Source organism: Danio rerio, chromosome 1 (assembly GCF_049306965.1).
Source record: "Danio rerio strain Tuebingen ecotype United States chromosome 1, GRCz12tu, whole genome shotgun sequence".
NCBI classification, from domain to species: Eukaryota; Metazoa; Chordata; class Actinopteri; order Cypriniformes; family Danionidae; genus Danio; species Danio rerio.
In genome coordinates, this window is record NC_133176.1 from 53455001 (window position 1) to 53469732 (window position 14732).

Consider the following 14732-nt stretch of genomic DNA (forward strand, 5'->3'; position numbering starts at 1 on the left):
TCCACAATCACCAGTTCTCAATCCAATAGAGCACATTTGGGATGTGGTGGAATGGGAGATTATTATGGATGTGCAGCCAACAAATCTACAGCAACTGCATAATACTGTCATGGACCAACATCTCTATGATATATTTCCATCACCTTGTTGAATCCAAGCCGTGAAGGTTTAAGGCAGTTCTGAAGGCAAAAAGGCGTCCAACGCGGTACTAGTAAGGTGTACCTAATAAAGTGGCCTGTTAGTGTAAATAAGCTCTTATTTTTTTATGCATTAAAGAGATAGTAGGAATAAAATGAAGTACTGTTAGTCAGTGGCTGTTTTTTTCAGTAGCATCTTTTATGTTTATCAGAATAAAGAAATATGTTTAGTTTGCACTTTATTACTTAAGTTTATCCTTTTTTATTACTTTGCACTTTATAAATCCTATGTAAACTGGGCCTTCACATAAAACGTATCCGTGCATCAAATGATTAGTGCAGAAAAAAATCATGAGCAAAGGCGAAGAGAAACAATGATAAAGAGCTTAGCACTTAATCCATGGCAATGAGGTGGGATAACACCCACCAAAGTAAATAACCAAATTGAGATTTAAAGGTGATGCGTGTCAGTTTCTCGATCTTAAAATACCTTCACCCATCACAGTTTAATTGGCAATCATGCCATTTTTAGACTAATTTTCAAACCCTGAGCCCATTGGTGCATGTTAAAATATGCAATATAGGCCTATATTTTGATAATTTGTAAATAGACCAGCCTACATTAGCATTTTTTGGATGAACTGCCCCTTTAAATCTAGCTCAGTTGTAATAATGACAACTCTATCATCATTGACATGTTACGTAACTCGTTTGAGCTTCTGTTGAACACAATTATAAAGATTATGAGAATAAAGCCACAATATAAAGATATTTTGAACAATAAACCCATCGACTTCTATAGTTCTATGGATTTCAAAGACTGTTGGTCTAAAACGTTCAGAGTTAAAAAAAAAAAAAAAAAAAAGATTTGTAACCAAATGAGGTTGAATAAAATGAGTAGCCTACTTTTGCATTTTTTGGGTGAACTGTACCTTTAAATCTAACTTAGCTATATGTGCATTTAAGGTGAACTATTTCATTGGAATCACATTATCAAGGTTTACCTGGTTACACACTTTGAGTTGTATCGTGTACAGTATATGACAGAAACGCTAGCTGAAGACATTTGTATTTATATATTTGAACAGGTTGACATTTGTCGTTTGGTTGTTTCCAGAGCCACAGATCTCCCAGGTGGCGTGTAGGACAGCGATTCGTGTAACTCATAAGAGCAGGCTGCAAAATGTCACCAAAAACAGCTTTAATAACGCATTAAGCCACAAGGCTGTAAAATCACGGATATTTTAGTCTAATAAATCGACTGCAAAGTTAGAAGCGACTTGTTTAGAGCGAATTTCATTAGCATGTTTACTCGCTTATGTTTGCTCATTAATACTTTACTGATGTGTATAATCTAAAATGTGAATATTCTATCAGGACATAATTGTAATTTTTTTTAAAGCACGATTAGCATTCGTCTCCTTTGATCTCCATTTTGTCAGCAGCGCCTGCATTTGCTCTTCACTGTAACATCACTGTCATGGAGATGATATGAGGCAGATGGGCATCTTTGCCCAGAACAAATAAACTCATTAAAGCGCTAATCCATTTAGGAGTGAAGTGACACTGAGCCGCATTCGCTCTCCCTGGATCAAATCAATTTAATAAGATGCTAATTTTCAGCGGGGGTCTCTGTAAATGAGAATCTGCTTACCTGCTGTTCCTGCGGCCAGTCAGGAATCCATTAAGGGGCCATCAAGCATTGGAAAAAATTCTTTCAGACGTCAAGACAGATCTGCTGTTGGCCAAATGTGTGTCTAACAATGCATAATTCAGTCTCATCCTCTTTCTTTTTCCTGTTAAATTACTGTTTCATGAAGGTGAACTTCTATTGTTTTTGCAGTTGTTTTTAAAGATGCCATTGAGTGGATTGATTCAATATGCTAAATTGTTCTCTGATATCGAAAAATAGGTATGTATTGAAAAAGTAGGTATGTTGTAGGCTTGTATATTCGAGAAACACATGTATATGCTTGTTTAGAACCACAAGAATTACCCCATAGGATGAAAGTCTCAGTTTTGACCATATTTGGAATGGTCGTGAATATTAATGAGCTGAATATTAATGAGCCTGAACCTCACACACATACATAGCGTGATACTCTGAAATATAACATAATCATACTTTGTTTGTCAAACAATATTTCAACAAAAGATGTAAATATTTCTTGTTAAATGACAATCTTTTGAGCTGAATTGGTAGAGAGGTGTATTTTAGCTAGAAGGAAAGGGAGTTTATGTAGTTTATTGGCTTTCTTTCCCTCCAGAAAAGCGAACCAAGTGATATGACACAGCGCATGAATGAACACTAAACACTTATACTCAGCAGTTTACATGTGTTTGTTGCCTTATTAGAAACATACATGGCACATTTCACTATATACACATTTAACTGATACAAAACACTTTAAAACAGACCTTTTACCTGTTTGGGAGGTGAATATATTTATAATCTGTCTTTCCTGAATTATGAGTTACATTACCTGGAAGCTCTATAATGCAGAAAAATAGTCCCACGTACATAATATAAACTTAGATATACTTAAAAAAAGGGGAAAGTATCATTGTTGTGATGCTCCTAGAGCACCCCTCCAAATCCTCCAGACAGGTTACTCGATCACTGAGCGACAGGTTTTCAAAGTTCCATTATATGAGTCTCTATGATCCGACAAAGCTTTTTCCAATGCTTTTACAGTACTTGTGTTGGCTTTGACCATCTGTTGAAAAGGTTCCAGCCACTCTTTAACCTTCGCACTGTAGTGATCTCCGAGCGTAAGTCAGTAGATAACGAAACAATTTTCCAACAAATCTTTTTTTTATCTAAAGACAAGTGACATTCCTGGGTGAATGTTCCCCATGGTATGCACTAACCAGGGTCGAGACGATGTCATGTTTACAGCTTATAACAACCGCAAGAGTAGTCTTGTGTTTTAGAGGCTAGTTTTGAGTAATGGAACAACAAAAAGGTGGCTGTGCTGCTCAATATATAATTAATTAATTAATATAATGTTACCTTCCTCAGGAGTGAACGAAAACATGTCCTGCATTCTAAACATGTGAAAGTGAACAACCCCCCCATTGTTGTAATCTCATTAGGAAGCCAATGAAAGCACATCTGAGAAAGAAAAATAAAGTCTTATTTGTTTTATTTTGGCTAGAATAAAAGCAATTTTTTTAAAGAAACATTTTAAGGTTAAAATTATTCACCCCTTTGAGCTAATTTTATTTTCTATAGTCTACAGAACAAACAATTGTTATACAATAACTTGCCTACTTACCATAACCTGCCTAGTTTGCTTACCAAGGTAAGCCTTTAAATGTCACTGTAAGCTGTATAGAAGTGTCTTGAAAAATATGTAGTCAAATATTATTTACTGTCATCATGGCAAAGATAAAATAAACCAGTTATTAGAGATGAGTTATTAAAACTATTATGTTTAGAAATGTGCCAAATAGAAATCAGGGAAAAAATAAACAGGGGGGCTAATAATTCTGACTTCAACTGTAAAATAAATAACTTGTAATTGTAAATAAAATAAATGGTTTGCCATTTCATTACTCGTAAAGTGTAGGGGTATAACCCCGGAATTCTGGCCCGATTCCCTCCATCGGCCCTTACTCAACATCACCTCTAAATCACCCCCATCCACCGAATTGGCTCTATCACTGTCTCTCCACTTCACCTATAGCTAGTTTGCAGTGAGCGCATTATTGCTGTTATCCTTTGGCTGCCATTGCATCATCCAAGTTTAATTTGGTCGTGTCATTAAGAGCTTCATGGGATTGGAGTTCCTTCCCTCATTGAAGTATTGTGCCTTTATTAATGTACATAATGCATTTCCTGATTACAATGTTTAGAAAATAAACACTTAAAGGATGAAAGTAAAAGGTTTCAAGAAAACTAGAGGAACCTGTAATAATCATTATTCGCAGTCTTCAGGGCAAACATAAAATAACAACTGTAAAGTATTAGCTCTTGAATGTTTTCCTCTGTGTCTTCCCGTTGCAAACCTATAAACTCTGCCGTGGACGCATAGTTCAAAAGCTGTGAAGTTTTGCATCATAAATGTTTGATTTTTCTGCAAGCCAGAGGCATAATAACTGTTAATGTGTTTTGTTCTTTTTCTTTGACTCCAAGTTTTATTTCGGAGTGGGAAAGCCAAGCACAGCTGAGGGGATTATATGGGATTCTTTACATGTCATCGTATAATTAGGCTGTAATGCGCCGGCATTGTTCTGAAACACTGCCGTCTCATCCTTTTTTTTTTTTCCAGTGTCAATCAAAGACAGTTGTTGGCACTGTACTGGGTATTTTTGAATACACTTTTATATATACACTTTTAATTCCAAGCGCTGCAGTCATTCTCCACTATCTTTAGGTCTTGCTTTTGTTCATTACCTATTATAATGTCAGCTGCTCCGGGAGGAGAGAGGTCAGGAGTGTTCCAACCCTTATGGCTGTGTGATCATGTAATTATGCAGCTGAGACTAAATATTCCTGCTTTTATTTTATTTATTTATTCATTTATTTATTTCATTCATTCATTCATTCATTTTCTTGTCGGCTTAGTCCCTTTATTAATCTGGGGTCGCCACAGCAGAATGAACCGCCAACTTATCCAGCAAGTTTTTACACAGCGGATGCCCTTCCAGCCGCAACCCATATCTGGGAAAATTTATTTATTTATTTTTAACAAAAATCTGCTTTTTTTCTGATGACAATCGTAACAAGACCTTCTTTAAAGAAATTTGAACCTAAAATAGACCGCACTAGTATCCAATCCATGTTTTTTTTTATGTTATTTTCAAATGAAACCAGATATAAGAACATATGTATGAGAAGAATTGCATTTTTTCATCCACATAAAACATTTTAACAAACAAACAAGCAAGCAAACAAACAAACAAAGCTCAACTGAATGTGTGCTTCTTTGTCAAATATTTCCCAAGTGATTGTTGGAATATCAAGCCAATTCCATGCGTGTTCAATACAAAAGGTCAGGAGAGGGTTTTCTTCGATGTCAAAAATATTACTAATTTATTAGATAGAAATAAGTAAATCGAATAAAGAGCTCTGGGTTACGTTACCCCAATGCAATACATGAATTACATTCAGAAGGTTTGCAACTAACTCCAGCATATATAAACTGACTCCAGCATATATAAACTGACTCCAGCATATATAAACTGACTCCAGCATATATAAACAACTGATATTAACAGGTGGAGTTTTGCTGTAACAACACTGATCAGTCATTCTGCAGTCCTTTTGCTCTTGTACCCAAACATACTTCCTCTTTCTTTAACACCTCTCAGCATACCAGAACTGAGCAGTTCATCCTTGTGACATGTCAAGATTCTTATTAGACAGCAGTCTGGAGCAAGCGCCCTCGCACTATATTTATTCTTATTCTGCTTTTTCCCTCTTGTCAGCAGTTCCTTCTAAGAAGTTTGCAACACAGTAGGAAAGAAGAAGTGTGTTTGGTTAATATATGGATCATACAAAATAGAAATGTTAATTATTCTGTTGTTAGTCTAAACATTTTTTTTCAATAAAAAATAAAGACACAAAAGTACAGTAATAAAAATAAATTACTTTTCCTTCACATGGTTTAATGGAAATAGAAATATTTTCTAGTATCACAGAAGTATCACAATGTTTTCTATAAAATTTTTAATCCTGTCATATTTGTAACTTTAATTTCTTTTAGTTTAGCTGGAGTTAAAGCCGTTTAACACTTAAATGTAGCAGATTGTAATGTCAATATTTTTAACCCTATTCAGAAATTCTATTTTTGATTGGCTGTAGAACAAATCATTGTTAGCTGGTCTATAATTGGCCTAATTAACCTAGTTAAGCCTTTAAATTGCATTTTAAGCTAAATCTTGCAAAATGTTAGGTGAAATATCTTATGCACTTTCATCCTGACAAAGGCAAAATAAATGAGTCATTAGAAGCCATCAGTTGCCTTTTAAAATGTGTTGAACAAAAAACTTCTTTCCATATAGAGAAAATGTTTCAAATAGTTGCAATTCTATTTATTTTGACTTTAACTGTGAATATTCTGTAAAAAATAAAAATAAAAAAAATCTGGTTTTCACACAGTCAATGTGTGTTGGGCAACATAAGATAACTTGTTGATTTCGACAAGTTTAAGCAGATTGAACATAAAACAATCAAGTTGTCCCCATTAAAACTTATGAACTGTGCTGTTTCAGCTCATTTTAAATAAGTAGTTTGAACACACATCAAACAAAAAATTACCTCAGCGTTATCAAGAAATAAATATGTATTTTATAATTATGTATTGAATTTCCAAAAAATCAAAACATAATGACTTTTGTCACCTCTGAAATGTCTCTTTTCTGATTAAACTATATAATATTATTCAGCACTATTGCCAATAAGCATGGGATGATAACCGGTTTCAAGGTTTACCACGGTTTGGAAAAGTCAAGAGATGCGTTCCAAATGGCACACTATACACTATGCTTTCATGCACTATGTACTTATGCACTTACACACTTAACAGGATAGTATATGTATGTAGTGGCGTCCCAAATGGCACACTAATGTTTTTTTACTAAGTGGAAATTCAAACCGTTTCCCTGATGACGTTTGACGGTTGCCAAATCAGTGAAATAAACGACTGAATTATCAATTAATACGTGCCGTGAGTATAACCGCATTCACCATCGGGAGGATATAATCACTCTCGTAGGAGAATTTTGCTTTCACCATCAAAAATAAATAAAGTTATCCAACATGTGCGTCTGATAGCTCCGCCCCTTCCGCTACGTAAGCAAACCTGCGGTCGTTGAGTGCGTGAAGTGTCCATCATTACACACTTTATTTTACTGGCTGAATGAGTGCATCATCCGGGTAATTAAAGTGCACTTATTATTTTTAGAGTTTTCAGTGTGAACGCACTACTTACACTATTTATACTACAAAATAGAGTAGAATAGTGCATAAGTATGCGATTTGGGACGGAGCTAAAGTTTTAAAACCGCCAGGGTTTTTCTGGTCTACCGTTTCTAAGGTAAATGTAAGTGATTTTCACAACAATTTTATTTAGTTTTTTAGGGCAACAGTATCTCCAGCAGAAAAGGAACCTCTACATTAAAGGTTACTTGTTCAAAATATTGTAAATGTTTCTTAAAATACCATATACTGTGTTCAATGGGGGTGGGGGTGGGGGGGTTGTTTTTTACCCAGACATTTTAAAATAACTTATTTTGATAATCACAGTATTAATCACAATGCCGTGATACCGTAATATTTTTAGCCAAGGTTATCATGTTGTCAGAATCTTATACTGGCCCATGCCTAATTGTCAATTCTTAATGTTTAATTTAGCGGCTAAATCGTATGAATAATAATCTCTCGTGTACATTTAACTACGATTTTCTCATCTCCCTATCACGGTTGGGTTTATGCCATTCCTCCTTTTAAAAATCATCAACTTTTGTTTGCCTGAACTTGTATAAATTCATACGAATTAGCCAATTAATTGACAAAACACATGATAAAAACCTATGTTTTACTGTAAACAATCAATCCCAGTCCTATATACACTACCTGACAAAAGTCTTGTCGTCTATCTAAGTTTAAGAACAACAAATAACAACTTGACTTCTAGTTGATCATTTGCTATCAGAACTTGCTTATATGAAAGGCAAAGGCTTCTAAATTACGCGTATTTGACCAAAATAAAATATGATCATGCCTTGTTTTTTAATTATTTAATTAGGACAGTAAGGTCTGACTTTGTTTATACAAAAGTCTTGTCACTTAACAAAAATAATTTTCACTATAGAATATAAAGTCATGCTGCAGTGGAAAAAGAGTTCATATTGTGTGTGGCCTTGGAGGACTGCATCCATACTGTACATCTTTGCAGTGCCTCAAATCACTTATTAATAAAGTCATCTGGAATGGCAAAATAAGCGTTCTTGCAGGACTCCCAGAGTTCATCAAGATTCTTTGGATTCATCTTCAATGCCTCCTCCTACATCTTACCTCAGACATGCTCAATAATGTTTATTCCTGGTGACTGGGCTGGCCAATCCTGGAGCCTCTTGTCCTTATCTTTCAGGAACTTTGATGTGGAGGCTGTAGAATGAGAAGGAGCGCTATCCTGCTGAAGAATTTGCCCTCTCCTGTGGTTTGTAATGTAAAGGGCAGCACAAGTGTCTTGATTCCTAAGGCTGTTGATGTTGACGTCCACGCTGCAGATATCTCGCACGCCCCCATACTGAATGTAACCCCAAACCATGAGTTTTCTTTCACCAAACTTGACTGATTTTTGTAGAATCTTGGGTACACGCAAGTTACAAAAGGTCTACTACTGTTGTGATGATCAGCTAGAAGTCAAGTTTTTATTTGTTGCTCTTACAACTAATTGATGACAAAACTTTTGTCATGAAGTGTACTGTATTTTCAACTCTGAATCCTTTAAAATTTTTAAGCATGGCCAGTGCCATCTCATTTCACCGTCTAATTTGCATATCATCTTTTACTGAATAACATTATTATTCTCCTCCTGCAGGAATGAACGTGACCAGCTCAGAGGTGTGTTTTATGACTGTTTTTTTGTGTGTCCTGTCTGCTGTTATCTGTCTGTTTTCCCTCACTCCTAAAGACGAGCGGGGCTTTGTTAGCCCTCCATTATGGCACAGTCACGCTCCTGTTTTTGTTCCAATGGACCACCAGCCGATCGCGGCGCCTTCAGAGGGTGAGCTAATCCTCTGTGTGTTATCCCGGTAAAGGCTGCTTACGGGACGCCGCCTGCGTCCGAGTGCATGGTTGCAGTCTGCTCTAGCCTACAGCTAAAGTCCACACTTTCCCTTCAGCAGATCCCCAAAGCCTCCACAGGCATGGCCGGAATGACACGGAGAAAAGCCATGCATGCCTTGGCAGAAACACACACACAAAGCCTTTAAGAGGCCGTTCTGTTCACCCTGCGCTCTTTCTCCTCCCCACACACACTGTCTTTGGCTGCGTTTACACTGGTGTGGTTATAGCGATTTTTAAAAGATCTCTATTTGACACTATTTTACTGGAAATGCATGACAGTTGCTTAAAGTATTAGCTTAGTCTTTTAATCATCTGGGGTCGCCACTATGGAGCCAGATCAGTATCAAAAATGCTACATTTACAAAATAAAATCCATATATGCGCAGCACAATTTATATTTACAAATCCAATTTGTAAATTCAAAACACATTTTATAAATACAACACAATTCGTGTATTTACAAGTAAATATCATAAAAATCTTCGCCAAATTAATTGGATTTGTGTATTTACGAATCCTGCTTTGAAATTACGAATTGGTTTTGTGTGAGTTTACGAATAGGATTTGTGTATTTAAGAATCATGCTTTGAATTTACGAATTGGATTTGTGTATTTACGATTCGTGCTTTGAAATTACGAATTGGATTTGTGTATTTACGAATCATGCTTTGAAATTACGAATTAGATTTGTGTGTTTACGAATCGTGTTTTTTATTTACGAATTGGATTTGTGTATTTTTGAATCATGCTTTGAAATTACGAATTGGATTTGTGTATTTACGAATCGTGCTTTGAAATTATGAATTGGATTTGTGTATTTACGAATCATGCTTTGAAATTACGAATTAGATTTGTGTGTTTACGAATCGTGTTTTTTATTTACGAATTGGATTTGTGTATTTTTGAATCATGCTTTGAAATTATGAATTGGATTTGTGTATTTACGAATCGTGGTTTGAAATTACGAATTGGATTTGTGTCTTTACGAATCGTGCTTTGATTTTCTGAATTGGATTTGTCTATTTACGTATCGTGCTTCAAAACTACGAATTGGATTTTTGTATTTACAAATCGTGCTTTGAATTTACGTATTGGATTTGGTATTTATGAATTGTGCTTTGAATTTATGGATTGGTTTTGTGTAGTTACGAATCGTGCTTTGAAATTATGAATTGGATTTGTCTATTTACGTATCGTGCTTCAAAACTACGAATTGGATTTTTGTATTTACGAATCGTGCTTTGAATTTATGTATTGGATTTGGTATTTATGAATCGTGCTTTGAATTTATGGATTGGTTTTGTGTAGTTATGAATCATGCTTTGAAATTATGAATTGTTTTTTGTGTATTTAGGAATCGTGCTTTGAATTTACAGATTGGATTTGTGTATTTACAAATCATGCTTTGATTTTACAGATTAGATTTGTGTATTTATGAATCCTGCTTTGATTTTACAAATTGGATCCATACACCACAGTGGAATGAACCCCCAACCATTCATTGTATTGTGGATGCTGAAGCGTAATCACAGTATGTTTTTAATTGAATCTGCACCAGTATAAACGCAGCCTGTATCTGCGAGTCTCTGAACTGAAGCAGGACATCATCTTCTATTTGCTCTCCTCTGCCCGGCTGATCTCCCCCTCTCTCACCTGCTGCCGGTCTCCTTTTTTTTTTTCCTCTCAGGCTCATCTCCAGCTCACAAACACACATCTTGATCTTCACAAAATGTCTGTCATCTTGTTGTTGTTGTTTGTTATTGATGTTTTGTGACTGAGGTTATTCTGCTCGCGATGTATTTATTAATTTTTTCACATGTGCATTGTGGGATGGGAGTGAACCACACTTATTAAAGCTGGTACCAGGAGTTACTGCCAAATGGTGTAGATAGTGGAGACCTTGTAGTTGTGAAATCTTTACACTGATCATATTTGTTTGGAATGGGTGGTAAATTAGCATTTTATTCATTATGTTGGGCTATGATTTGTGTGTTTGTGTGTGTTTGTTTGATTTATGATATCAATATTAAAAAGAATAATAGCAGTAATTTGTATCAAATTATTAATTTATTTGAATACATTTAGTTCATTTAAATTGAAATTGTTACTTTCAGTAGAAAAACATTAGCTATTATTATTATTATTATTATTATTATTATTATTGAAGTATTAAAAGCTCAGTTATTAAAATATGATACATGTATTTCACTTTATTTATATAAAATAATCATAATTATTATTGTCTTTATTGTTTAACATATGTTCAAGCTATAGTTTTAAAATAATATTAAATTTGCTATTGCATTTATATGATCAAATATTCAACTTTATTATTAATATATTAATATTTTTTTACAAACTAAGTGGCTTAAAAATAACATATTATTTAATATTTATTTAAATTATGAAGCAATAAAAACAACAAATTATAAAAACATTAACACTTAAATATTACTACTTTTCTAAGCCTTTTATTTGTTTATATTAATAATAATGCATTACAATTGTATTAATTATTTTATTAATTATAATAATTAGTAAAAATAATACTGCTGATATTATTATTATTATTATTATTATTATTATTATTATTATTATTGGTGTGGAAAGTATGCAAAAACTGCACTTGTTACTTAAATCGCAAATAAAAATACAATCTGAAAAACAAATTAGCCACCTACCAGCATGCTAACACTCATTCACCTTAGCAACTGCTGGCTAAAACCCTAGCAACCATGCAAAAAAGCAGGAATAAACATCACCTTTAATATTTTTAGATGTTAGAGAAAGAACACTGACTGTGATAACTGCAATGGTGAATCTTTTAAAGGCTGGTATTTAGACGTACTGTAAAGAAACCTAAGTTAATATGTCTTTTTTTTTATGTCTCCCCGTCTCACGTTCATAACTCAAGAATAGTCTGCGCTCACACCTTCCATATGGTGTAAATGTGTTTAGTCCAGTTTTCAACACCTTCACACCTCCGCGTTCTCCCTTCCAGACCAGACAGTTTTGGCTTTTTTGGCCTGTTTTTATATTTCTTGTCATTAGTTGGCCATGTGTTGCAGCTCGGCGCTGTCTCTTGTCCAGTACGGCTATTCTAGGAAAGTGACATTTCATTTCTGCTGTTTTCAGCTTTATTTCAGGCCAACGAGGGGTTCGTCTCCTCTTCACCTTGCCTCGACAGAAAACACGAGTTGTCTGGTTTTTCTAAATGCTTTTCTGAGAGTTCAGTTAATGCTGAGGAAATACAGACGAGAGGTGTAGAGGTTTTGAAGATCTGGGATTTTACTGATGATTTGATGTCAGACTGATTACTGTACACGGTACCATTTATGTACAGTTGTGAATTGCATTATGGGATCTTTATCTTTGCTCTGTCGACTTTAAATGTTGAAAATTCAACCCTACAGTTTAACATAGTGACTTTTATTGACATTTTATTAGTTTGAAATAATATAATGTCTAAGAAATGTTTTATATGTAGAAAAATAAGTGTGTAAAATAACAGAAAATGTACTGTCAGTTTATTACAGGGTTTTATACCATAACATACAACACCAACACAGACAATATATCACTTTAAACTATTAAAAATGTTCATAAAAGTAACTTTTTTTTGTAATTTTTTAAGGTTAAAAGATTTTGCAAGAAAGATAATCCTATAATGCAACTCAAAAGTATGAAATACAAATAAAAATGAATCAAAAAGTAAGTAAAACTGCCAGTTTTCTGATATTTTTTTTACAATGTAGTGTGTGAGGGCTGTTCAAAGATTTAGTTTGGAGGAGCTGCAAACCGCATTCATATTTCATAATGGGAGAGCTCGCTAGTAAAGTTCATAGTTCAACAGAAAATTGAGGAATGGCTGGTAATTTATACTCACCCTCAGGCCAGCCGATGAATGAAGGTGTTTTTTTCTACAGAAGAACATTAAAGAAGATTTGTAGCTGAAACTGTGAGGATTCTGTGGAGAAAGGTCGCTGTTTCTCAATTTTGTCCCCAATCATCAAGCAGTTACTGCTTAATTGTGAATTTAAATTCTGTCATTGCCCACATAATCACCCCTCAGTCATGTAGATGCATGCAAATGTCCTATGGTTCGAAAAGTTGATAAAGATTTAGACATAAGTTTATCATCATTTCATCAAAAACTTGCTAAATTAGTTAAAAACTAATCTAGAGCATCATCTGCAGTTAAAAACTCTAAAATAGAGCGCTGTTAAAAACTAGCATAGAGTATCATCTCCTGTTAGCCTAGAGCTCCATCTAAAAAAAAATCTAGTCTAGAGTGCAGTATGCTGTTAAATAATAACATAGAGCGCCACCTGCTGTTAAAAACTAGCCTAGAGCACCATCTGCTTTTAAATAACGATAGAATAGAGTGCTTTCTGCTGTTAAAAAACCAAAATGGAGTGCCGACCAAACTGTTGTTTAAAAACTAGCTTAGAGCGCTCTCTGTTGTTTTAAAACTAGCTTAGAGCGCTGTCTGTTTTAAAACTAGTTTAGAGTGCTCTGTTATTTAAAAACAAGCCTAGAGCACTGTCTGTTGTTTAAAAAATAGCTTAGAGCACTGTCTGTTGTTTAAAAACTAGCTTAGAGCACTGTCTGTTGTTTAAAAACTAGCTTAGAGCGCTGTCTGTTGTTTAAAAACTAGCTTAGAGCGCTGTCTGTTGTTTAAAAACTAGCTTAGAGTGCTCTCTGTTATTTAAAAACTAGCTTAGAGCACTGTCTGTTGTTTAAAAACTAGCTTAGAGCACTGTCTGTTGTTTAAAAACTAGCCTAGAGCGCTGTCTGTTGTTTAAAAACTAGCTTAGAGTGCTCTCTGTTATTTAAAAACTAGCCTAGAGCACTGTCTGTTGTTTAAAAACTAGCTTAGAGCGATGTCTGTGGTTTAAAAAATAGCCTAGAGTGGCGTCTGTTGTTTAAAAACTAGCCTAGAGCACTCTCTGTTGTTTAAAAACTAGCTTAGAGCACTGTCTGTTGTCTAAAAACAAGCCTAGAGTGCCGTCTGTTGTTTAAAAACTAGCCTAGAGCACTGTATGTTGTTTAAAAACTAGCTTAGAGTACTGTCTGTTGTTTAAAAACTAGCTTAGAGCGCTATCTGTTGTTTAAAAACTAGCTTAGAGCACTGTCTGTTGTCTAAAAACAAGCCTAGAGTGCCGTCTGTTGGTTAAAAACTAGCCTAGAGTTCCGTCTGTTGTTTAAAAACTAGCCTAGAGCACTCTCTGTTGTCTAAAAACTAGCCTAGAGCACTGCCTGTTGTTTAAAAACTAGCTTAGAGTACTGTCTGTTGTTTAAAAACTAGCTTATAGTACTGTCTGTTGTTTAAAAACTAGCTTAGAGCGCTGTCTGTTGTTTAAAAACTAGCCTAGAGCACTGTCTGTTGTTTAAAAACTAGCTTAGAGTACTGTCTGTTGTTTAAAAACTAGCTTATAGTACTGTCTGTTGTTTAAAAACTAGCTTAGAGCGCTGTCTGTTGTTTAAAAACTAGCCTAGAGCACTGTCTGTTTAAAAACTAGCTTAGAGCACCGTCTGTTGTTTAAAAACTAGCCTAGAGCGCCGTCTGTTGTTTAAAAACTAGCCTAGAGCGCTGTCTGTTGTTTAAAAACTAGCCTAGAGCGCTGTCTGTTGTTTAAAAACTAGCCTAGAGCGCTGTCTGTTGTTTAAAAACTAGCTTAGAGCACCGTCTGTTGTTTAAAAACTAGCCTAGAGCGCCGTCTGTTGTTTAAAAACTAGCCTAGAGCGATGTCTGTTGTTTAAAAACAAGCGTAGAGCACTGTCTGTTGTTTAAA

General features: G+C 34.8%; 1 protein-coding gene across 4 annotated transcripts in view; it reads left to right on the top strand.

The window, feature by feature from the left end:
• The window catches only part of npnta (nephronectin a), a 106437-nt gene that overhangs the window by 54445 nt on the left and 37260 nt on the right, over positions 1–14732 (top strand). For 2 of the 4 annotated variants that reach the window (XM_009294216.4, XM_005160098.5), the window contains one exon: positions 8783–8875. The exons of the other annotated variants lie outside the window; for them this stretch is intronic. In XM_009294216.4, the coding sequence (XP_009292491.1) occupies positions 8783–8875 (93 nt within the window). The remainder of the gene's footprint in view (positions 1–8782; positions 8876–14732) is intronic. 4 annotated transcript variants of the gene reach the window in all.